The 26,538-nt window shown below is 46.9% G+C and overlaps 1 protein-coding gene across 2 annotated transcripts in view; it reads left to right on the top strand.

Moving 5' to 3' along the window:
* nfatc3a (nuclear factor of activated T cells 3a) overlaps positions 1-26,538 on the top strand; it is a 62,434-nt gene that overhangs the window by 10,713 nt on the left and 25,183 nt on the right. For both annotated transcript variants that reach the window (XM_061221294.1, XM_061221295.1), the window contains exons 2-4: positions 10,756-11,845; positions 15,816-15,978; positions 25,171-25,370. In XM_061221294.1, the coding sequence (XP_061077278.1) occupies positions 10,756-11,845; positions 15,816-15,978; positions 25,171-25,370 (1,453 nt within the window). The remainder of the gene's footprint in view (positions 1-10,755; positions 11,846-15,815; positions 15,979-25,170; positions 25,371-26,538) is intronic.

Raw genomic sequence — 26,538 nt, 5'->3', positions numbered from 1 at the left:
CTCTCCTCTCTCTCTCACTCACTCTCTCTCTCTGTCTCTGTCTTTCTCTCTGTCTGTCTCTCTCCCTCCCTCTCTCTCGCTCACTCTCTTCTCTCTCACTCTCATTTCTCTCTCCCACTCTCCCTCCCTCCCTCCCTCCCTCCCTCTCTCTCTCTCTCTCTCTCTCTCTCTCTGTCTCTGTCTCTCATTCTCCCTCCCTCTCTCTCTCTCTCTCTGTCTCTGTCTCTCTCTCTCTCCTTCCCTCCCTCTTTTCCCCCCTCCCCCTCTCTTTTGTTTAAGCAGATGTGCAGTAGGTTCTGACACATTGTTTAAATGTCACCCCCGCTCAGTGTGTTCCTGTCTCAGCCTTGGCTGTTACCCGTAGTTTAGTGTCTCCAGGCCAGGCGTACTCTCGCGCGTGCGGGTGTAGGTGTTCCCGTACGCCAGACTGCGTGGAGGTGTGCGTAGGTGTCTGAGGCATCCACCTCCAGTGATGGCACTTCTGCCGTCCCAATGGCACTGCTGTTATTTTGAGTATCATCCAAACTTTGCACCATTGTTAGTGTTGGAGTTTAAAACGTGCTTCTCTAATCAGCATTCACCTTGTGTGATAGGCATCCGTGCTGCAGTTTCCAAAAGTTAGAGGAGCAGGTTTGAATCCGACTATCTACAAAGTTCAGAAAGTGTTGATTGTACTCCTTTTTTCAGGAAATTGCATTTCGGCCATTATTGTCAGGCCAGTAAGGGGCTTGTGCTTTGTTTTGGGTGTGTTGACGACTTGGCTGGTAACGTATTAAAATATTATTTTAAATCAAAATGTGTCACAAATGGTATATAATACAGTGACATAACCAGGTGTGTTTAGTGGGTTTTGATTTTTAAGTAAAAGGGAAATTACTAAAGCGATAGCAGTCTGAGAGTAAAACAGTTTGAGCTATTTGTGCTTTGAGCTATCATGAACCTATGATGTTGATTTCTGTCTGAAAAATCCTGTTTTCTGTCTGCTGCTTCAGGAGAGCACACATGGGGGCCCTGTTATATAGTTGTGTCGGAAGGAAATGTGTGTTGATCTACTGAGCAGATAATATACCTGTGTCAAGTGGATCTTTTGACAGCGAAGTTGATAAAATGCGCTTGCCGTAGTCTCATTTAAAGCACACTTATGTTCCCCCAGCTGCATTGCCCCGTTCTCTCTGTGTGCGCTGAGCTTCAAATAGCATCGTAATCACTGGCACCCATTGGCCTGATTAATGTCGGTGACCTTTGATCCCTGCGTACTACGCTCTGTGCTGACAGAGAAGGGCACTCTGCCAGCGCTTCTTAGAAACATGCAGAGAATTCCTGTAATTGCTAACAAACATTTTTGCAATGATGACGGTAGTAGTACCGTAACTAGATAATGAACATGCACACATGTAAACTCATTCAGTTACAGGGGGGTACAGGTGATGTATCGTGTCTCGAGAATTACTGAATGAAAGCATGTATTGCCTAGAGCAGAGCCTGGTGTTTGGGTGTTGCCACTGTCGGGGGAGCTGACCGTGGGGTGCTGTGATTTTGGGAAGGTGACGTGGGGTGCTGTGATTTTGGGAAGGTGGCGTGGGGTGCTGTGAGTTTGGGAAGGTGACGTGGGGGGCTGTGATTTTGGGAAGGTGACGTGGGGTGCTGTGAGTTTGGGAAGGTGGCGTGGGGTGCTGTGATTTTGGGAAGGTGACGTGGGGTGCTGTGAGTTTGGGAAGGTGACGTGGGGTGCTGTGAGTTTGGGAAGGTGACGTGGGGTGCTGTGATTTTGGGAAGGTGGCGTGGGGTGCTGTGATTTTGGGAAGGTGGCGTGGGGTGCTGTGATTTTGGGAAGGTGACGTGGGGTGCTGTGAGTTTGGGAAGGTGACGTGGGGTGCTGTGATTTTGGGAAGGTGACGTGGGGTGCTGTGATTTTGGGAAGGTGACGTGGGGTGCTGTGAGTTTGGGAAGGTGACGCACAGCTGCACTCTGCGTGGGGAACGGAGGCGTGCCCCAGCGTTGCCACATCCTGAGTCATTGGTGGGGAGCCAGCCCACTCAGCCCTGCCATATGATGCCGAAAAGAGGAACCGGTCTCCAGAACAGAGCCCGAACAGAGGAAGTGTGCACTGAACCCCCCGGCCTGCCGTCTTTGCAGGACACACACTTACACAATTACCCAGCATTCCCTGTGGCAGAAACCCTGACACACGTTTAGAGCTGTGACTAACTGACTGACTGACTGACTGAGTGCAGGGCATAGTGGGCTGCAGCTGTGGCATGGCTTTAGTGATAAAGTGTACATGTGTGCGTGTGTATTTATGAGTGCGTGTGCGTGTGTGTGTGTGTGTGTGTGTATATAAGTATAAGCACATTCAGGACAGGTGTGGGCTGCAGCAGGGTTGTGGCTTTGGTGATAAAGTGTGCGTGTGCACGTGTGTATGTGTGCAGTGGCACGGTGTTGGTGACCAGCGTCACTGCAGGTACCGTACCGAACGTAGAACCCCCTGCTGACGCTAGGCCAAACCGAAGCGTGCCCTGAGGGAACTGACACTGCTTATTACTGGCCACGGCCATTCACAACACCACCACAGAGTAATTTCCAGCTATTCCTGGCCTTAGAACAGCAAAGCCTCTTAGCGTTCTTTATCTAACCGGATAGGGTGTGTGATGTGTACTTGTTTCAGTAGTGAATGACGCTGCTGGTTAAGTCCCATGCCGGCAAGCCAGACACTTGGTTCAGACACATTGCCCGGCTCCTGATACACTATCTCTTGCATCTGTCAAATGACCACACGACATGGAATGACCTGAATGTGTTTCCCTCACATTTAAACTGTTGCATAGTATTATTTATGTTTAGTGTGAATAAATGTACCCAGATATTGGGCTATTATTTTGACTCATAGTGTTTGCGTGATTAGAAGTCAGTTCTGAATTATTGACTGAAATATGTCTCCTCAGGGACATTGACACAAATGGAAGTAGGCCCAGCAAAAAAATGGTGATCATCTATTTTTATCTCTTCAGATGCTGTTGAAGTGATCTGCATTCTAGTCAGATTTCCAAGTCTTACTTGCATCCAGTCCGTCACACACTCTTCTGTACGGATAGTGCAGCATTGATTAAGTCTCTGCACTTTGACCCAGAGGGTCATAGGCTCAAATCCCAGATAGGGCACCATCTTTAATGCCCTGGTAAAGTCAGCTTCCGAAAATACATGCATGTAAGGTTAGGTATATCCTCCCTTGCCCATAACTATAATGGGTTAAATGCTGAGGACAATTACCCAATTGTTCAATAAAGTATGCCTTCTCTATCTTCTCTCTAGCTGGGAACTATGTCACAGTTGTGCAGTATAACACACCATGATGAAGCAAACAGTGTGTAGTTGGAATGGGCGTCTTCTAATAAAACCGGCTACATAATGAGCTAGCCTTATGCCTAATACTGCATGTGACTGTCCCTGAATGTGAACAGTGTAACACAGTGAGCACTGTAAGACATTATGAAATGCCCTGGGTGAAGACAATCCAGTGTGTGAGAGAATCGTTTATTATTCCCATCCAGTGCTACTTACGTTAGGCTAGGGTGGCGGCGTTGCGTGAAGTTTGGGGGAACTGTGCTTGCATGGTTGTGGGTTTGATTCCCAGGTGGGGCTCTGCCATTTCTAACCCTGAGCAAAGTACTCCACCACAAATACTTCAGTAAATACCCGGCTGTATACATGGATTGTATGTATACAAAAAAGTCCCTCTGGACAAGAGGGTCTGCCTAAAAATGCCTTGGTCTACGCTCAGTCGGGATGCTTGTGACATTGAGGCGTCATTGCCCCAACCTTGTTGACCAGACCCTCAGGGCTGTATTTCCCTCCGACTTCCTCCGGGGGCGAGGCTGGGGGTGGGGGCTGGGTGTGCCCACAGCCGGCCCCCAAACCCTCTCTTCTGAGCAGGTGGTCTCGGCTTGGCCCCGACTAGGTTCTTTCCCACTTGGCCCCCAGCTGAAATGTGTAGCTGGTTTCAAGTGTCTGGCTAATATGGTTATCGAGGGGTGTGAGGCGAAGGAGCCAGAGGGTGGAAGCCCTCCTCTGGCCTCCATTATAAACAGGCCTGCGCATTAGCCTATTTATAACATGTTTTTTGGACAACAGCCTTTCCTTGAGCCAAACCCTTGCTGCCTCCGTGCTCTTGAAATGTGTTGCTCACACTCGCTCTCTGTGAATATGTAAATGAAAGCTGAAATTCCTCTGAGTTGATTGGTTTATGCCTTTCTGTATCTTGCACCAGCGATTGGCTGGAGCTTCGGTGGTGAGAGGATGCATGTGCATCCTTTTTCCTTTAGACTCCTCTCGGGGCTTCTTTTCTTGCTGCTTGCTTCACCCATCAGGAGAGGTAAAAAAAAAAGAGGCTGAAGATGGGGAAATGGAGAAACCGTGAACCAGTGAGTCAGTAACAGACGTGGCATATGCGTGGCAGATGGGGAGAGTGCATCCACTAGTTGATCACTTATATGTCACACGTTCCCCCCAAAAAAAGATGCACTCTTGTTTACTTGCTCTAGTAAAGTTCAGGAGCCTCCTAACTTCTGGCTTCTAGCTCTTAGAAGGAACATTTAATGGGCTGGGATTTCCTTAAAGATGGCGGACTTCAGTCGATTTCTGGTTCAGACAAAGAACAAGGCGGTAGAAGGTGGGACAAATAAGCACTTATTTAAGAGCCCTCTATTTCAGATCCATTTCAGCTTTCTGTCCCCTTTCTGATCACTTCTCTCTGTCATTGCCCCCTCTCTCCCAATCTCACCTCTCTCTCCTTGCCCCCTCTCTCCCAATCTCACCTCTCTCTGTCTCCTCTCTCCCAATCTCACCTCTCTCTGTCTCCTCTCTCCCGATCTCACCTCTCAATCTTTGTCTCGTCTCCCCATATCTCTTTCTCAGCCCATTCATTCTGCTGAGAACTGTCTACATGAATTGGAGCCTCTTAAAAGAGGAGAAAAGGCCCTGTGAAACAGCAGGCAGATTATTTTGCACCCTCAGACTGCAGTGAAAGAGGTTCGTTGATAAATAGGATCTTATTGGCTGGCCGTTGGTGCTAATTTATGTGCATCTCACAATTGAGAGTGCTTGACAACGTTTCCGAATGTGTGTGAATTCTCTTTTGTTGCTGAGGACCTCAGGTCATAGAGTGCACTGCTGGCTGCATTGTGCTTACTGAGTGTCTCGCACTGCCAAGCTGGCTCAATTAGGCCTGATGTATTCCATAATTCATTTTTAATCAAATCCAAATTCATAAGGCTCCCAGTGCAAGAGTCTTGGCGCAGGTGCCTGTATTGGCTAATTGTGAGGATCTATCAGGGGTATTTTTGTAGTGAGCCGCATGTTTTGAAGGCCAGTGTGGCCTTTTGGTACGATGGGAGGAAATGGAGCCCCTTGCTTTGCACTGACCTACATTGCACCAATCGTCCTCCCCGTCACTCAAATGTCTCAGTCAGAGGATACTCATGTCTTGTGACACACTGGGGTTTGTGTTGAGTTTCTATTAATAACGCCTCTTCCAGGGAGTGAGAGAGCGGGTGAGTGAGGGAGGGAGGGAGGGAGGAAGGGAGTCTTCAGTGCATACCCTCCTTACAGGCTCCCCCTGGCTGGCTGGAACCGCTGTCTCGAGTTCTGTCCGGTCCATTTGAGCAGCGCTGAGGTCGAGTTGAGATCAGCTCTTCTATTGCTGTGTCTTTGGATGAGATACGAGGGGTTTCGTTTAGTTTGAAGCTCTTAAGGCAGGGATCGTCAACTCTGGCCCTTGAATCCAAATCCAATTTTCTTTTCTCTTGGGCAATTTGTGGTACTGATTGGCCTAACTGTCACAGCAGACTTTGAGGTAAAGGGAGGGTGGAAACCCAGCACTTTGTTGCTCATCCCTGCTCTCTCAGGTGTTTAGTTTGTCACCCGCTGGCAGATAAAGATCAGATGTAATTGGGGATTTGGAGCCACAGGTCAGCAATCCCATGATGCAGTGCGGTGTCCCTCTCATGAGTTCACTTGACCCCTGAAACACCCTGTTTACACTGATGACTGGAGTAGTATCGGGTTCATTCATGCAATGAATGCTTATTTTTATATTTAATTTTTACAGAGGCTGTGGATATTACGGCAGTAAGTTGCCTCTTGGTTTCAACTGGAGTCCGTTTTCATTTATGTTAGTAGAACCAAAAGCAACATAGCCATGCAAGTATGTGTGGGCCTCGTCTTGTCTCCAGAGAGGTAACAGACCTATGAAGAATTTGGTGCGATTTTAACATGTTCCACTACTTTATGAGGAATGCATCCTGTTCTCAAACTGCTTCAATATCTTTGAGTTGAGGTGACTGATACGATGTGCTGTGATATGTCACTTAGTTGCTGAGTAGGATTTTACAGAGGGGATGGTGAACACACTAGCAGCCTGCAATGTCACAAACACCCTGCCTGATTGCTTGGTCTTAGTTTCAAAATGGGAAGTAACAAGCCATTCAGTTGGCAACAGTAGTGTTTTATGACATTAACAACTGAACATTTCAGTTTGTTTAGCGTCGCAAAGCCGTATGACGCCATTAAAACATACGCATATTGTTCAATGTTGTTGCATAATATCCCATTGAAATACCTGAAATGCAAATTACCCTGACTCTGAGCATAGCAACATAAGAACAGATGATGAGTGATGGGAACAGGACTTTCTGTCCATCCACACTTGCCATTTACCTGGCCTTGGACGTCCAAAGCCATAATTTCTGCAGTGTATGTCCACCGTGCTAGCGCTAGAGGGGCACAGTGGGTTTAGTGGAGAGTTCAGAGGAGGGGGATGCTGGATGGGAAGAGCAGGCCAGTTCTGGCAGAGAAGGTGACCTCGAGCAGCTCCACAGTCAGCATGTTGCAGAGGGGCAGACGGTCTTCACGAAAGATGATCCTGACGCTAACGCCACCCGATGATTTGCGCTGGTAATAATAATTTAATCTAACGGCCCAGCGGTCAATATTTAGCAGTCTTTCTTGGTAGTAATTAATGCCAGCCGTGGATCTCGTCTTGTTAAATAACATGGTTCTTATGCGGGTTGCGTACAGCCCTTGCTCAGTGCCTCCAGTTAGCCTCTGTTGTTGAAGCGCCGATTCTCTGAATATGCGAATGGCCTTCTCTTGTGTTTCCTCTGGAGAGGGTGCGCATATTCAGCATGAGGAGCCATTGTAGTATTTCTTGTAAAACTATCAAAACTGTGCTCAGATTTCCTTTATCTTGCACGTACCTCCCAGCACGGTTCTCCGTTATCTTTCTTTCATTTGGGATTTCTCTGATGAACATAGGGAAAGGACTCTTCCAGCAGTTGAAGTGAGGCACCATTAGACCGCTTTTGTAATCCATTTTCTGGGGATGTTGCAGATGGACTGGTTTGACTGCAGATGGAGACCATTAGTTAAATATTGTTTTTCTAGTTGCTGTTACAGGCTAGCTAGCCTGAGACTGACCAACAAACTGCACTTCATTGCTCCACTGTGTCCATACTCAATGGCTTCCCATTGGCTTTTGTTTATTTATTGACATTGAGATTGAGAGTTTTCGTGGCAGTTGCTTTGAAATTGATCAAAAGAAGGACAGAAGGTTTGAGTGGGTGTTCTCCCATGTTAGGTCGCCATGTCTCAAGTAAATCTGGCTTGGTTAAGATCATGAATTTTAAGATCATGAGTTTTCTGTTTGCTGGACTAGTGTGTGTAGTGGCATATTGTCAGTTATAAGCCCAATATTACCATTTGAGTTTCGAGTGAGGCTCTTTACTCGTGATTGATAGGGGCCAGTGAAACTGGATTGCAGTTTCGGGTGCTATTTATGTAGAAGCTTCATATCCAGCGGTTCATTGTGAAAACCAGGTTAGTGCAACAAAGCTTATGTTTCAAAGGGTAGAGTGACTACTCCATCTGCAGCCCAAAACTGAGATTTTGCATGGACTTTCATTTTGTTTCTTGATATGCCTGGTATGCTGTATTCAGTTATGGAATACAGTCGTTTGAGTTGCATTATTCAAATTGGCAGCATAAAGAGATGTCCCTTCTCTAAAATGGTTAGACTTTGCTTCGGTTCCAGTCCAGACACTCCCAACTTGTGATACGAGATATGAAATATGATTCATCTCACTGCCAATTTTTATAGCCTAATCTATCAGCCCAAGTGGTTCGATATGGAAAAATGGCTAACATACTATAGGTGAAATGCAAAATTCCACTAGCCCTATGTGTACGAGGTGGGCGATATGGCTGAAAATCATGTAAACATTAAGTTCGGGTCATACGAGATCACAGTATGTTTTGTTGGTACGGTTAATACAGTAAGATTGACCGCATGATTAACAAACAAAAGTTCATGCTAGTTTACTTTGACGGGGCAGTTCATACAAAAATAAAACGATGGTATTTTTCCTTTCATTACCGTGAGTAATATCTGTCCATCCAGATAGAAATTAGATTAGTTCTCTAGATATTGCCTGCTAGCTTTTTTGGCCTCAAAGAGCCAAAAATGTACATTCTAAAAATTAAATGGCAACATCTCCCTCCGAATATAACCCTGTGGTTACTGTCAAACATCCACAGGGCTTCATTTGTTCATGGATTCATATAAAACAGGGATGTCCAGTCGTATCGTGGGTCACCTTTTCATTTTAACCCAGCAGTAAGACACCCGATTCTACCTATCAATGTCTTGATTGGCTGATTATTATTATTATTATTATTCTATGATTATTTAAGTAGTAGAATCCGAGGTTGTAGTGCGGGGCTAAAACTCCATCCACACTGGCACAATCTAGACCTTTTTGGGATAGATTGGATGCCTCTGATCTAGAACTATGGTAAATTGTTGGCATTTATATAGCGCCTTTATCCAAAGCGCTGTACAATTGATGCTTCTCATTCACCCATTCATACACACACTCACATACCGACGGCGATTGGCTGCCATGCAAGGCGCCGACCAGCTCGTCAGGAGCATTTGGGGGTTAGGTGTCTTGCTCAGGGACACTTCGACACAGCCCGGGCGGGGGATCGAACCGGCAACCCTCTGCCAGATGACTGCTCTTACTGCCTGAGCCATGTCAGAACTACTAGTACAGAACTTGCATTGTTTAAACCAAACCACAACATAGTGTTGCGGTTTGTAGTCCTAATACCTGGAAATGAGCTGCCATTTTTGAGCCCTGGGTTCCCTCCATTGAGGTTTTTGATTTAGGCATAAAGTAAGGTCTGTATTTAACATACACGCAAGTTTCATGTTTTGCTACCCAACATACATTCTGCCAGTTAATATTCTAAACCATGAATTTAGAAGCTGTTATGTGCTTTAGTAAAGTATGTTGCCAAAATAAATTGCTATATTGAAACTACAACGACCAGTTGCCTTTTCCACAACTTCATGTCCCTACCACTCAAGTTTCATGCTAGTCTTCCCGCACTAGACTATGTCTAGCTGATCTAGATGAAGATGTACCTAATTATGTTGAAGTGCTTAGCTGTTATACGTAACATTAACATACTTCTGCACGATTAGGATGCACTGGGCCACACGACTTCAGATGTGAGGGTATGCACATGCGAATATTGCTGCATTTATTCATAACAGTGCATAATATTTTACTTATTAAAAGTGTGAAACTGTGGACGCTGTGGAGTTAGTTCTGCAGGGTGAAAATCACACCCATCACAAACCCCTGTCATGATGACATGCATAGCAGGAAGCAGGGTGGTGGTGAAATCCATCAGTACTGCTGAAAACATTGCAGCTAATGTTTTTATACTTTTTGCAGCGAGCAACACTGGTTAGCATGCTATCAGATTAGCCGTCATACCCGTAGTACCCGTTTCACGAAAAGTCAGACGCGCGATTTGTTTGGTTTCGCGCGAGAAGGCGTGCCGTGGCTGAAGTTACACGGCTGACACGGGGATGAATTCACACTTCAGGGTAGCGTGCGTGTGGAAATGTTTGTGCCGGCGTCGTAGCGCTCATGCTAACCGTGACCCGCTAGCCGAGGGGGGCAGGTGAGGCGGGCCCGGCCCGTCTCCTCTCCCCCGGCCTGTGGCGGTTTGTTGTCAGCGAAGCTCCCATAGCGAGCGCACAATCGGCTGCTTGTTTTTCTTCACCCCTGTGCGTCCCGTGAGCAGGCCGGCGTGTGGGCGGGCGGTCGGCGAGGTGCGTTATAAATAGCACGCCACCAACCTGGCGTTGACAGGAGTGAGCGCGCGCGCTTGTGTGAATTTGTTTCCTGAGTACCCGTGTTCATCGGCTCTCCCTCTCCAGACCCCCGCTCCCCCGTCCCGAGCGGCTCTGTTCTGACACCGCTCATACGTCTTTTCTGTGGCAAAGGCTCGCTTTCTGGACGCGGCAGCCAACTGCACAAGTTCAAGGCCAACTCCATACCTCACTGATAAATAAGTGAGATAAATGCACCGGTTAATATTTCTTATCTCTGTTCTGGTACCAGACTGCTGCCTGGACCTTGAAATATTTTTTTTCCCCTCTACGCCAAGTGTATACTGCGTGTGTGCGCACGTGCTTGTGTGTGTGACCATTTATGTGTGTTTCTGTATGCTTAAACAGTGTAAATATGGCTACATGGTCAACTAAATATGGTATTCTTATGCACACCAAGTGATTGTTTTCACATAGATTGAAATGTCTCCACTTGTTGCCATAATTTGGTTGAAGAAAGAGTTTCTTTAAAAAAAATATATCTGACGTATTTTTATGCTGTTGTTTTTCACCCTCAGATCTTGAACAGGATGACAACCCTGCTTACTACATCCTGAACGTGGGCCAGCCACCCTCTGTGCTGAACCAGCCCATCGGGATCCCCCGCCATGGGCTCCAGACGCACTCCCCGGTCATTTCGGCTCCGCCCCGGCTGCAGCACCACAAAGCCTACGAGCCCCTGTACGAGGCCCCGGGCTCCAGGTACAGCCCGGCGGGGGGCCACAAGGCCTTCGAGTGCCCCAGCATCCAGATCACCTCCATCTCCCCCAACTGCCAGCAAGAGATGGAGGCCAACGAGGAGGACCGGCGGGGCAACGGGCAGGAGGGCGAGTACCAGGACAGGCCCCTGTCCCGGGACCACCTGTACCTGCCGCTGGACCACTCGTACCGGGACGCGTCCCTCAGCCCCAGCCCCTGCAGCAGCCTGTCGTCCCGGAGCTGGTTCTCGGACGCCTCGTCCTGCGAGTCCTTCTCGCACGTGTACGACGACGTGGACTCGGAGCTGAACGAGGCGGCGGCCCGCTTCACCCTGGGCTCGCCGCAGGCCGGGCCGGGCGAGGACCCCTGGCAGCACCCGCTCCCCGTTTTCGGCCACTCGCTGTCCCCCCGCCAGTCCCCCTGCCACTCCCCCCGCACCAGCGTCACCGACGAGAACTGGCTGAGCCCCCGGCCCCAGTCCCGGCCCTCCTCCCGCCCCACCTCGCCCTGCGGGAAGAGGCGCCACTCCAGCGCCGACATCTGCTACCCCAACTCCGCGTCCCCGCACCACTCCCCCACCGCCACCCCGGGACACTCCCCCCGGGGCAGCGTGACCGAGGACACCTGGATCGGCAGCCCCTCGGGCGGGCTGTCCCCCTTCCAGTGCTGCCCCTCCGAGGCAGACATCCCCTCCAAAACCCGGAGGACCTCTCAGGACCGCACCGCAATGCTCTCTGGGAAGGTGGACCTGGGCCTGGAGGACCCCGGGAGCCTGTCGCCCTCTCTGGAGTCCCCCGGGGACGACTCGGGACACGCCCTGAAGAAGGACGGCCCCGGGGAGCAGTTCCTCTCTGTCCCCTCCCACTTCACCTGGAACAAGCCCAAACCAGGCCACACCCCCATCTTTAGGTACGTCATAACGGCCCCTATCAATGCTCATCTGCTTTGATGCCGCTTTTATCAACAGCAGGCTAAAACACGACTGGCATATAAAGATTTACTGATGATAAATGTTTTATTTGGCTGAATGATGTCACCATATAAAGGCTTGTCGAGCAAAGACCAAATGCCTTCATGGCCAACTTGGAGCGGATGATTACAAGTGGCTGGATTATTCGAGAGCTGATCTAATTCAGATAAGAGCAATGGTACACTGTGTGCAGTAATAGCAGTTCAAAGGCTGAATCCATATCAAAGACGTGTCCGTTATCAATTTTGGCCAGGCTGTGTGGTGGAGTCGTTAGGAGCTTAGGGAGAGAGCAGAACGACCCCATCTGTGAACAAGCCAGTGTTTGAGTGAAGAGGCCTGTGTTAGAGTAAATGATTAAAGCTATGCTATGCTGGATTTCCAACTTGAAAATAACCATGCTCCATCATTACTGTGATGTCCTGGCAACCTGTGTGCGCGTTCACTTGTATTTGTTATTCTAGAAATAGTTTGTGAATTTTTTGTGACTTAAAGGCGGCCACCCATGTAACTAGCGACGTTAGCTATGCTGCGGTAGGGACTTGCTACAATAGACACAAAGCTAGACTATGTAAAGCAGCAAAAATATTATTATCGATGGTGAATTGATGCGTTTGCTGATGTTAAATTATTTTGCTATGTGGCAGACTGAAACCAGAATAGAATAGAACAGAATAAATTATCTATTTGTTGTACAGGTGGGTGAGCTTCATCATGTTGGGGTTGTAGGCGTGGTTGAGAATTTGGGCGTAGACGTTTTGTGATTGTAAACACAGGAGGGAACCGAGGAAATAAATCCTGCATTGTATGCCTTTAACCCCCCTCGATCTATACTGATGGAGTTCATCGGGCTGAAGCTGATCTGTGCTTGCATGCATTGTATTGGATTTTTTTGTGTTCTATTGGATTTCTATTGAATCTAACATCCAGTGTTTTCTGGTGAAAACCAGCTGCTGTACACCTGCTGCTTCTGGGTGGGCTGTGACAGACTTGACCCCCCATCTGGATAATGTTTATGTTATTAGAGTTCACAGACAAATGTATTTGAAGAGTAGCTCACCCCACCCCCACTCAAACACTGCACAGTGTCTGAGAGATCCAGGGAAGATGGTTCTACACATTTCTCAGTGTAGGACAGTAAATCCTGTCCGTGTTGCAATCACGTATGCCAGAATCCTGAATGGAAACCATAGTGTAGGCTATGTTTTATGTTCAACTCTCATTTTTATGTGACTGTACTTTTTCATATGAGAGCAACCTCAAAAGCTACCGAACTTAGTTTTTTCATTGTATTTTATCCTACTATTATGTTTAAATATGGACATTTTGTTTTATGGAAGACGCAAAAATGTCTGTGTAATAAACGTTCATGAAATAAGACAATCCTAAACGATGAACAGTCCCTTTAAGCCACTTATTGGATCTCTTTATCAGTTATTTTCCCACTGTGTTAAAATATTACTTTTATCATTTTTACAAGTACCTTTTTTCTCAACATTTTAACAACTATGGTGCATAAAAAAGGAAGTCAGTGAATGCCGTGTGAGATCATTTGGCCAAGCCTGATCTGATCACAGTTCACCGGTGCTCTTGAATACAGGCATTGCAACAAGAACGGCCTGAGACAAGTGTGTTGAAGAATTCTGCTCTCGAAGATTTGGGCAGTGCAGTTGTATGCACTGGTTCCTGAAGTCATAAGTCATTTTGTCTGAGATCACATGACCGTGGAGCCATGACACGTTGCTTATTTAGCCAACAGTCCTGCCACTGACCTCCATTTGAAAGATAATTAGTGGAACTGTTACTGTTAAATCGGCCGTGAGAATCTGCTTATAAAATGCTCTTGAGACACAAATAGTTATGCTTGATTGGGTCACCCTTATAGAGACATTCCACTAAATTGAAATATAATCTTTACTTGGGTATGACATTGAAGATACAGTAAAAATGAGCTAATTCAATTGCAGTATGGTGTCTTGGACCAAACCCACAGACCAGAAACATTTTTCGAACAAACAGCAGACCAGAAACAGTTTTCGAACAAGCAGCAGACCAGAGCCATTGTTCGAACGAGCAGTTGGCCAGAAACACTGTTCGAACAAGCAGCAGAGCAGAAATACTGTTCGAACGAGCAGCAGACCAGAAACACTGTTCGAACGAGCAGCAGAGCAGAAGCATTGTTTGAACAGGCAGCCAGCCTTGCTCTCCTTGCAGCAGTGCAGTGTGTACTGTCTACAGGAAGGTCAGAGACGGCTGCACTTTTAAGGGCTGCTGCACAGCCCTGCTCATAAGTCTTGCACCTCTGGTTTTATTTTAAGGGTAATTGGTGCTGGGCGTGCCCGGGCTGACAGGGAAAGGTTGCACTATTTCAGGCCAGGGGACGCTGCTACCAGCTTCATGTTTCCCGCACGTCACACACACATGTATACACACACACACACACACACACGCGCACACACTCTCTCTCTCACACACACACACACACACACACACACACACACACACACACACGCGCACACACTCTCTCTCACACACACACACACACACACACACACACACACACGCGCACACACTCTCTCTCACACACACACACACACACACACATGCGCATACACTCTCTCTCTCACACACACACACACACACACACACACATACACACACATGCGCACACACTCTCTCTCACACACACACACACACACACACACACACACACACACTCATGGACACACACACACACACACACGCGCACACACAAGTTATGTGAACCCACTGGGGAGAAGTAATATGCCTCGGAGGCTGACTACACCAAACCTTTTAACCTAACACTTCTGTGCCGTGCCGCCAAATTGTAAATGCCACAGTCTCAAAAAAATTTAACCGTGAAAAATGTTTTGCCCTCATTCAGTACTGCCATGAATCTGACGAATTGTGTGTTGTGGACATAAGGAGTCACGGTGAATAGACAACATGAAGTCATATTGACAGTTCAGTGCTTCTCACAAAGCCAGTAATATTCACCATTACGGATACTCTATTATGATTATGAGTATTATGATTTTCTTTAACATCAGCAGCCTGTGTGAGACATGAGTCTCATTTTACATGCTGAGCTTCAGTGTCCTTCATAAAAACATTTGTTTTACATTAGAGGTTAAGGTTTCATGTCCATTAACAACCCGATTCCCTGTTTTAATAAAGCCATGAAAAGGGGTTGCCATGGTTGCAAATATCTGCTCTACTCCTATAGGTTATCAAAATACACATAGAAGCCACAGTGGTTAAGTGGGAAGAATGTTGTAACTCAAGTTAAAATCGCCGCTCTCTTCGATGTAGTTCTCAGGGGCTCAAACACAAGCTTTCCTTCCAAAATATACCATTTCCTGGACATTGCGACTTCTGATATTTCTATAGAAATTTAACAGAAGTGAATGTAGTTGAGCACAAACGGGTCCTTGTGAGGTTCAGCTGTGGAAGTAGGTTTATTTATTTTTTTCTTGTTGAAAGCAGCTTTTTGAATTTGTCTCAGTGAAAATGACTCGGGTAGTATAGTGTAGGCCTACATCTCCAATTTCTCCTGCCAGTGGCCAGTTTCTTTCATATTTATTTTAAACTAAAACATTTTTCTAGGAAATTTAAACTCGTACCCACACCAGCCACAGTTTGGAAATTACCATTTGAGAAATGTATATCTGTACAGTCCATTGTATGTCTTTACAGTTTTATTCTCAGCTGAAGCAAAATAGTTTTTATAGCTTTTCCCATGTTGGTTTGTGGGCCGTGTTAATTATGTATCGCTCATTATGCACACCCCAATTTAGCCACAGTGGCGGATAATGATGCTAACAATGTCAGCACGGTGTGCCCTGTGCCCTGTGCCGTTTCTCAGCGGTGCGATTGTGTGTCCCCCCCCAGGACGTCGTCGCTGCCCCCCCTGGACTGGCCCCTGCCCAGCCAGTTCGGCCAGTACGAGCTGAAGATCGAGGTGCAGCCCAAGGCCCACCACCGGGCGCACTACGAGACGGAGGGCAGTCGGGGCGCGGTCAAGGCGTCCTCCGGAGGGCATCCCGTGGTCAAGGTGAGGCCCCTCTAAACACGCTGATGTAACCGTCTCCTAATTAGACCCAGGTAGGACAGCTGCTCCTAAACGCCCGGCTCAGATTTCCCCTGCGGTGCAGGCCGACGCGCTTGTTTGCTTCCCGATCTCCTGTCGCCTGTCCAGACCATCCTCTACCGGGGGAATTTCAGATGCCTCCCTGGGGTGGAAGGGTTATGATGCCCAGCGTAAGAGTAATCAACCTAAAAACTCATTAATAATAATTACTGCAATAACCTTGCTAATTCTGCACAATGCTTAATTTTGCACTGCGCACCACGGTTTACATGACTAGCTACTACCTCAAGTCCTTTTAAATATCATTGTGGTCTCATGTTTTTGTTGTTTTTTTAGTATTAGTAGGGACAATAAAGTAATGAACTGAACTGAACTGAACCCATGAGGGTAGCAGTAGATGCAGTAGGGCGGCCTGTAGCGTAGTGGTTAAGGTAAATGACTGGGACACGCAAGGTCGGTGGTTCTAATCCCGGTGTAGCCACAATAAGATCTGCACAGCCGTTGGGCCCTTGAGCAAGGCCCTTAACCCTGCATTGCTCCAGGGGAGGATTGTCTCCTGCTTAGTCTCATCAACTGTACGTCGCTCTGGATAAGAGCGTCTGCCAAATGCCAATGATGATGATGATGATGAGTAGTTCCAGTAGTTCCAGCTGTGTGTGCCTGTTGAACCTGCAGCACGCTCACCCACACACTGTTGAGGAAGTAGAACTGGAGAAGCTGAGAGACTGGGATCGGATGAAAGAGTAGTAGGAAGCGCCTGTGACCTCACGCAGAGTGATGGAATCCCTGACATGTGCAGTCAGGAGCCAGTCATGTGGAAGCCTGTGCTCCTGACATGCATGTCGTCATTGAGGGCACGTACACAAATGAAAGGGGCAGACGTTATGAGACATAGTACCTGAGCAGGACAGGTTAAGGCTTGTTTGAATTTCGTCATAAAACCCACAATCTGCTCCAGAGGGACTGGCACTGTCCTGGGAGTGTAAAATTATCCGTGCATTAATGTCATGCAATACTACAGCAGGGACAGCTTGGTTTACAGGCACTTTTGTTTGTCATTAGCAGTTGTAGAGATCCGTGCAGAGGGGTGGTGAATATTTCATGTGTGTAGGGACAGTGGCCTTTTGTTTGCTGATGTATCATGGCATCGTTGTGAACCCTGTTTAAGGTGGAATCACGACCGTCAGCATTGGAAGGATTACCACCTTAAACTGGTTGTTCTGAATCTTGTTTTATTGGCATACTGAGGGTTTTACAGGTAGAATAACATCCCTGTGCTTCATATTCATCAGTGCAACATAGACCTGTGTCTGGAGCTGTATTTTGGTTTATGATGAAGGGATGCAAACTCCACAGAGGTGGGAATAATGTGTCACAATACTCCATTTAAAATAATGTTTAACATTTTGTTTGCTCTAGCTATGTACAGAATACATATGTACTTGTGATTCATTTGTGATGAAACTGTCTTATGAGGTGCAGTGGACTAAATTGTCCTTGCGGGTTTGCAGTAACTCTGTGTGCGTGCGTGCGTGCGTGCGTGCGTGCGTGCGTGCGTGCGTGCGTGCGTGCGTGCGTGCGTGCATGTGTGCATGCACTTGCATATGCACTATAGAAAAGTACATGCACTTGACTTCCCAGGGTGCCTTCTGTCCCGCGTTAGCGTGTAGCAATTAGTTGTGCTTGCCTGAATCTGGTTAAAAGGCCAGTTTGAAGGTGGACATACGAGCATCGCCCCCCTGCCGTCAGGCACCATAAGGCCGGTGCTATAGAATGCACTTTCTCACTGTTAGGGTCACCCCTGGAGGGTGCGGCCAGTAACACCCAACCTCAACGTCCTGGAGCGAGCAGGCAGCCAGATTCCAGCAGGTTTCCTTCCTGTTCTGCTGCGGAGGAACAGGGCGGCTCTGGATCCTCTCTGTGTTCCCATGTCCGGTGAATAGCTCCACCGCGGGATCCTTATCCTGAAATCAGTCCCCGTTAATGGTTAACCCGCTTAACTGCTGCTCCAGATTTCGGCTTGCCATGTGTGGAGATGCATAATTTAGATGTGAGACTAGAATTTGTTCTGCTCACCCTCTACAAAAACCTCTTTTCCCTGGGTTGATGTAGATTCCCCCCCGATTGCATATGTGTAATTACAGTGCAATTAGGGTGCCAGGCTTGTATCACATGATTTATATACTCTAATGATATCACCGTATTCTGTGCTTTCTTATTAACTGATCAGTACTCTTTGGCTGTTTTATGGAAGGTCTTCCTCTGTATGTATAGCAGGCTATTATGAGTGATACACGACAAGCCATTAGCCAGCTGAGCTGTTGTTAATTTAGTGAGAAACCAGTCAGCAATACCCTGGTCCCTATTCAGTCCTGTTCCAGTCCTGAGGGAAGAGCAGGGTCCTCTGTGTGAGAGTAGTGTACAGTATGTTGTGAAAACGTGACATCAGAGCAGCACCGTAGTTTTGACCCCGCCCAATCTCCTCATCAAACGTCAAAGTCCTGCTTTGGTGATTACCCGAGATGAGAGGACCATGTAGCCACAAAGTCCACTACAAACAGATGACGAGGTTTGGAAGGAAGCCACCGTCGTAAAATGCATGTGCAGTGCTGTAGTGGTGAATTGTCCTGGTCTATGTAGTCATTTCATTATTAGTGCACGTGCAACTGAAACCATGCCTTTGCCCGATGTGTGTTGTAGGTTTTTCTCACAGAAGGCCGGGGCAGGTCTGGCCTTTTTCCAGCCTGGTTTTTAGTTCAGGGCACATTAGGTGCTTCAGGGTTGGATTATAGCCAGGGGTAAATTGAGGTGGGTGGACACATTTGAATGCGTGAATGGGGAAACGTGATTGGTTACGACACGCCACCCTTGCAGCACACCTCTTTTATCATAACACATTCTTTAGCAGCTTATTCCTGGCTTGTCTCAAAGCAAAAAGAAAAAAAAAGAAGCAAAAAAAAAAGAAAGAAAACTAATATCTTTGCTTTCATATCATCTCTGTTCATCTGGTTTTAGCAAGAGGAATTGTGGTTTTTTTCTTATTTTGCTTCTCAGTAAAACAGCTTGCTTTCATAGTGTTTTTTCAGTGAGCGAGGACCTTGGCGTGCCTGGTTTCAGTTTCTAACAGAATAGGGTAGTGGGTACTGCAGCTGTTTTCATCTAGTTTATCCTTCAGAAATCAATCCTCACAGGCCTCATTTATCAATTTTTTTTAATCAATTTTAATCTACCTGAATTATCTTGAGTCTTGAGTTTTAGTTTCGCTTTAAGTTTGTCCTTAAATGACTTTCTGCTATCGTGTGTACATGAATATGAAATTGAGCATCAACGTCATCGCGCTTACCTCAAATATCTTCATAAATTATAGCACTTTTTTTCCCTATGTGCAACCCAACTGGGGTGACTTATCCTGGGGATAAGGTGCACTGTATACATGCTTAGGGTGGTGTCTCACTGAAAGGAGGGTGTGTCCCATTGTCCAAAATCACATATCTTTTAGCACTGAGTAATACATTTTTTATTAAAGGGCAAAGTGATGGGGTGGATGGGTTGAGCAGATTCAGGGTGTGCATTTAATCAAGCTCATTTAATTACATTAAGTGGACCTCAGCATGGACCACCGATGTTCAGAGCTGGTTTCCCGTCTCAAGTGATGTAACTTAGATTTGCTGAAGTCCTGCGTGTCCGAGTTCCTCGATTCTGGATGACAATCATAAGTATAAAATGTTCCTGTGCGGCTTTGTCGCAGTATGTACTTTAGTATATAGCCTGCCAATTATACTGCAGCCTACACCTTCGCCTTCTCTGCAGTCTGCAGGCCTAATTAATTAATGTGCGGATTTCACATTTTCTGTCTGGAGTGTTTGTTCATTGCTTCCTCCGAATGGTGAACATCCGTCATTTATTCCTCCCCACTGCTGACTGTGTTCTTTATTCTTCCTGTGCGCCAATCATTCAACCGCAAGCAACCACTCCTGCCATGTAAAAAAACAAAAAACCTTGATTTACCAACAGTACTTTTATGATTTAGGGACAGTACATCCGTTTATATGAATAGAGAAAATATGTACTGGTTTGGGTTAAAAGTACTACTTGAATATTTACATGAGGCTTACAGCAGCCACACACACCGCAGTAAGGAATGCAGCATTGATGATTGAATATGTGTGTTTGTTGTTGTAAAAAGCTGGGCACGTTGACCTGTCTGTGTGAGAGAGGTAATTCACCTTTGGCCAGGCGGGCACGCTGGCTCAGGTTTACGTTTCAGGGGTAGACCGTTTCGTCACACCTGTTGCTAGGCGACCGGTAAGCCCATAGCCTGTCTGGCGGTGGTATTCTTGTGCATATTTAATCGGCTTAATTGTGTGTTCTGACACAAAGAGAATCCGGTGTGCTGCCGCATGCGTGCCACTGGGCCAGGAACCCAGCTCCTAACCGCTCAAACAAATCTCACAATGAAAACCCTGCTAATGCCTGTCAAATGTTTTATTCATGAACATTTGTTTGTGCCAGTGGACATGATTCAAAGAGGCAGGGAGTGGTGAATAATGTTAATAAATAATATATTTTACGTAATTCTTTTATGTAAAAAAACTTTTAGACAGCTGTGTTAATTGAAATCCGTTTTTCTACTTTCCGGGATATCTATAACTCATTTAACGGCCTAGATCACACAATATTTCTCACAAGAAGTACTATGATGCAGACGTTCCCATAACCGTGACGCATTTTCTCATTTTCAAGCATTTTTCCCCCTGCAAGGAATGGAAAGTAAGACATTGATCTTCATAAAATATCCAGTCTGCCCACATAAGTTTGGTTTTAGCTTTGAAATACTCAGCATTTGTGGTTAGCCTTGTTTTGGTCATGGAAAGTATATTCCGGAAAAATCTGTTCTGTAAGGAAGTTTTTTTAAATATTCCGAACAAACTTTAATTGTGACTGATACGCTTGGTAAATAAAAAGCACAATTATTTGCTGTATAATTAAGTTATCGAGACTCTGGATTTATTTAATACAAACAAGATACGCTTAGAGAGTTGTTAAACACCCGCTGAATTCAAGAGGACAGCAACCTTTAACCAAAGCAAGATTAGAAAGCCGCCTATGGGAGGATGATACAGTGAACAACGTGCGTGTCTGTGTGAGTGTGAGTGTGAGTGTGAGTGTGAGTGAGTGTGAGTGAGTGTGAGTGAGTGTGTGTGTGTGTGTGAGTGTGTGTGAGTGTTGTGAGTGTCTGTTTTTCGCCTTGTTTAAACAACCAGCAAACCGCTGATTAAAAGTGCAGGGCCTCTGAGATTAGTGGCTAAGATTAATGGTTAAAATCTTGAAGCACAGAGCTTTTTTTTGTTGAATCCAGTTCCCCGTGTGGGGTCTCCAGGTAACACCGGTGTGACCTCATCAGAACGCGACAGGAGGCGAGCCTGCCACCACAGCCAGCGATGACCTTGAGTCCCGATGCCCCCGTGGTGGTTTTTGCGTACGCACACACTGACCCTTGCCATGGAAACGGTAGCGAAACACAGCGAAACAACTCGGGCGCGCTCCCTTTGTGGGGCAGCGGGTGTCTGCGTGAGAAAGTGTCGAGTTACGGGTGGGGGGGGGGAAGGGTTTTACGGCGGACCAGACTCAGAATGCCTCTCAAACGCACACCCCTCACAGAAGCACAGCGACTCTGCGGGCGGAACAGACCTCCTGATCTGTCAACATTTCCTGCTTTTGCTTTGAATTCGGCCAATGTCAAAAATCCGAGGGGTCACTTCTCCTCCGTCAGCCCCTGATCCTGCTGGGCTGTTTCCTGCTATTACTGGATCAGTGGAACAGATGCCGTCTGAAATAAAGTCCGCTCAATTTAGACCGTCATATGTAATATTATCCAGCGGTTTTATTTTAGTTTTGAGTTTTCTCTTCCAGCGTTAAGGCCAAGCGACAGGTCTCCCGGATCGGTATTAATGTCACCAGTTTAATATAACTGCAGATTCATCAGGCCTTGTTTACCAGCTGGTGTCAGACGCTTTCGGAAGGCTATTAAAGCGCGGCGGCGTCGCGGCCTCAGTGTGTTGCTTTAAGCCTGTCTGTGATGGAGGCTGTTGCCTGGGAAAGTCAAACCGGTTCAGACACCGCTGAATGGCAAACTGTTACGTCTGTGTTTGGATGCAAAGTGTAGCGTTGAGAGGATTTAGCAAAAATATTTATTAGTAGTTGTTTTGCATTTATGAAAACTGTTCCTAAAGTCGTATTTTAGTTTCAAACCCCAATCCCCCGCCCCAACCCGCGCTTTTTCAGTCCTGCCCACGCTCTGTCTCTCTTTCTCTTTCTCTTTCTCTCTCTCTTTCTTTCTCTCTTTCCTTCCCTCTCTTTCTCTCTCATTTTCTCTCAATTTACTTCTCTCTTTCTCGCTCTCTCTCTCCCTCTCCCCCCCCCCCCCCCTCCCACTCTCTTTCTCTTGTGCTTCTTGTAGCTCCCCTCTGCTGATCCCACCTGAGCCTCCTGGCTAACCTTGTGCCCCGGGCGGCGGCCCCAGAGGACTGCAGGCTCCTGCCTCTGTGGGGCTGTGCTCGGGGTGAATGAAGAGCCTCGTTCAGGCTGGGACTCAATGGGGGAGACTGCAGGATAAATAACGAGTCAGGATAAGCCCCACAGGGAGGGAGTCAGAAATAAACTGCTGCTGTATTCTTTTGTCTTTTGACGTAGTCTGGTGCTAATTCACTTTACATATTTGTGTGTGAAGCAGCGTGTTGGTGTCCTGAGTGGGATTTTTCTGTGTGATCAAACGTGGTTCATGAAAACAGACTGTGCAACACCCACTGTTTCCAAGTCTCCTGCTGCACCTAATGGACAGTGTGTGTGCATGAGTCTGAGTGTGTATGACTGTGTGTGTTAGTCATCTAAACAGAACTTGCAGGGGTCGATTTACATATGCAGTCTTATTAAACTCTAAGGAAATGCCACCAAACACTGCAGCAAGCCTATGTATAAATATAAACATTCCGTTTTACCATCGACTGAAGCATATTTCTGGTTCTTTTGGGTTATGTCTGCAAGTACAGCAGAATTGCAGTCTTTATTTTTTGAATAAGCAATTAATCATATGATGTGAATGAATGAGACATTGAACTGTTGGGTTTTATTTTCCTGTTTGAAGAAAAACGAGCGGGGTTCGTCCAGATGGAAAGCCTCTTCATGCGGTCGGGGTCAGGGGGGAAGTCTCGGCATATCCTGGCCGGCAGACGCCAGGCCCCAGACCAGCCTCGCAGGACTGGAGTGCTTCCTTCCTGAGCGGGACCCCAGTTCTTCCTGCGGCTGCTCGACGGGCAGGGCTTGGCGTAGCCTCACAGAACAGTGCTCGGCTCCGTAATGTAAACCACGTACACACCTGCCAGTCTGTCCAGGCCTTCTCCGCCATTATTTCCATTCAAACCCCGCACAATTACCGTGCTGATGTTAGCTGTTGAAATGGAATATGGGTTCTGCCTCGCGGGCCTTCGCCCTTTTCTGGGATTTTCATACGGGATGATCTCCTCTCCATCGCAGCCCTCTTAAAACAGCACCTTTTTTTTTTTACTGTTCTGTCAACACGAACACACACCCACCAACGGTGCCTTCAGTTCTGTGCTCTTAAAACCACAGGAAACCGCTTCAAATAAAACAGGAACGGCCTGTGTGTTGGAGCAACGGCCAAAAGCCGTCGGTTCCCTCAGTCACACCTAAGAAAATAAACGGGGCCGGCCTGTTTGAAAAGCGGCCCGGTGGTGTGCCCGTGTTTTCCCCTCACACACCCTGTGGATTAATTAGGATTTAGTGCTCTACCTGATCCCACCACCAATATAAATCACCCCTCTTTTCCTCCGTTTGTTTGAAAAAGTGGCGGTTTAGAAGGGGTGACTCAGAGTGACCGGGGGCCAAGGGCCAGAGCGGAGGGCCACAGGTCTGTGTGGTCTGGGCTGCATCCTCCACCCTCTCTGTATGTCTCCTCTGAAACGTTGGAGATTTCAGATGAGATTTGAGCACAATGAGTCAATGTGCAAGGTTCCGTAGCGGCTGCGCCTTCTTGCCTTTAAGCCAGTCTAGCCTAGCTCCAACTGCCACCAATCGGCACTAAATATGCTCACTTTTAACTGCAACTGGAAGGGACTAACTGCACAACATTCACTGGCTCTCACAAAGGAATCGCGTCAATTAAACGGTTTTGTTCGAGATTCTTTCTAAAGTGCGATGTTCGGTCAAGGTTTCTGAAAGTTATTTTATGCAGTGCAGTCGAGGGAAGTCGTCCATATTTTACAGTGTCCATGTTGTCTACGGTTCACTCTTAGACGTGGATTGTAGGGCCTGAGCCTGGCACACTGAGGAGTTAATGAAAGTGAACGTTGACCTCGCCTTGCGGTGCTTGCGGGTCAGTGAGGGCATCCTCTGTGTCTGTGCCAAGCACAACTCTGGTACTGGCGCTGGATTATACGGCTTTGTTGTGTCTCTGCTCCCTGGGTGAGCGCTGTACCTGCCTGGCTAGCCCACGCGTGTCTCCAGTGCCCGAGACTACTGCCGCCAGGCAGGGCTCAGTCCGTCTTTACAGGCGGGCTTTGAGCTCTTCCCAGACCACACTGGGGAACTCTGAGAGGTGATACGTGCCTCAGGGCACGGTCACAGGATGGCATCTGGAGGAAATCTGGGGTGCCGCATTTTCCCTCCTGTGCTTTGCTGGTCCTGCTGGTCGTTTTTGTGCCATTCACGTTTCTGTCAGTGGTCTTCCAGGATTTCACTCTCTCTTCTCTACCACTCTCTCTCCCTCCCTTTCCTCCTTCTCTTTCTGCTTGTTCTTCTTTGAGTTATGACTTGTTTCGGATTTCTCCTGGAGGTATGGGACTAATGTATATAAGGGTCGCAAAGCTAATTTCAGTCATAATTACATACTGTTCTGTGCACTGTATTATTCTTGGTTGGAAAAACCAGCGGTGGAAAATATGAAAATGTTAGCCGAAAACATTGGTTTTCACCAGCTTCTATGCCGGAGCACCAGATGAAGGTCTGTGGCCTTTGCCAGAGATATCCTCGCTGTGTGTATGAAAGGTTTCCTTTGGCGGAGGTATGCAGATGCAACTCAACAGCATGGAAGTGTGCAGCTAGACATTAATGAACACGTTTTTCTATCTTCTTCTGCAGCTCGTTGGCTACAACGAGAAGCCAATCAACCTGCAGATGTTCATTGGGACTGCTGATGACCGCTACCTGCGACCTCACGCCTTCTACCAGGTGCACAGAATCACGGGCAAAACAGTCGCTACCGCCAGCCAAGAAATCATCATCTCCAGCACCAAGGTTCTCGAAATTCCCCTCCTTCCCGAAAACAACATGTCCGCCAGGTACTTATCTCAACCGCTTCTGGGTTACATCATTCACTCTGTAGCATGCTACTGTTGGAACTTTGCTAGCATTAAAATAGCAATAGTTATCCCTAATAATACTGTCTTCCATAGCCAAGTGTATAAATACTTGTTTCTTGTAATAGATTCACTGCAAATCACTGTAAACTCTTTCAACCAATAACAGGAGCATGTCCAAAAGGAAAATCTGAAAATTGTGGAATGGTATAGGCTGAGATACGTCTGCCATTTCTTAAGATAATTGTGGTCGAGGCATACGTTTTGTCAGTGTTTGATCCTTGAAAATGTACAGTTGAATACCCTCCTGAAGTTCAGGGTCATAATTCAAAAATGGATTTCGAAAATTTTCATACTACTTGTTTTTCCACTCGTTTCTGTTTTCTAGTAATGTACTTAATGGGATTTTGTGTTGCTTTTCTAATTACTCATTGACTGTGGGACTATGTGTGAACGCACATTACAAGGATGTGGTGGAAATGGTGTTCCAGGACTCTGAACAGTTACATAGTGCTGAATATACACTGACATAAAGAGAGTTTTAGTGTTGTATGGAAGTTAAAAACAAGATGGCTGCTTGTTAGTGAGTAAAAGCACAGAGGCCTGGTGGTGGTGTGCCCTCCTGCTCTTACCGCCCGTCTCTGGCTGTTTCTGGCAGCATTGACATAAAGAGAGTTTTATTGTATAAACTGTCGTGTAGACGCTGTGTGAGATGGCTGCTCTTAGCTCCTGCTCTTAGCGCCCATCTCTGGCTGTTTCTGGCAGCATTGACATAAAGAGAGTTTTATTGTCGTATAAACTGTTGTGTAGACGCTGTGTGAGATGGCTGCTGTTAGCTCCTGCTCTTACTCTGGCTGTTTCTGGCAGCATTGACATAAAGAGAGTTTTACTGTATAAACTGTTGTGTAGATGCTGTGTGAGATGGCTGCTGTTAGCTCCTGCTCTTACAGCCTGTCTCTGGCTGTTTCTGGCAGCGTTGACATAAAGAGAGTTTTATTGTATAAACTGTCGTGTAGATGCTGTGTGAGATGGCTGCTGTTAGCTCCTGCTGTTAGCGCCCGTCTCTGGCTGTTTCTGGCAGCGTTGACATAAAGAGAGTTTTATTGTATAAACTGTCGTGTAGATGCTGTGTGAGATGGCTGCTGTTAGC

Source organism: Conger conger, chromosome 15 (assembly GCF_963514075.1).
Source record: "Conger conger chromosome 15, fConCon1.1, whole genome shotgun sequence".
Taxonomy (NCBI): Eukaryota; Metazoa; Chordata; class Actinopteri; order Anguilliformes; family Congridae; genus Conger; species Conger conger.
This window is presented reverse-complemented; position numbering and strand designations above follow the sequence as displayed.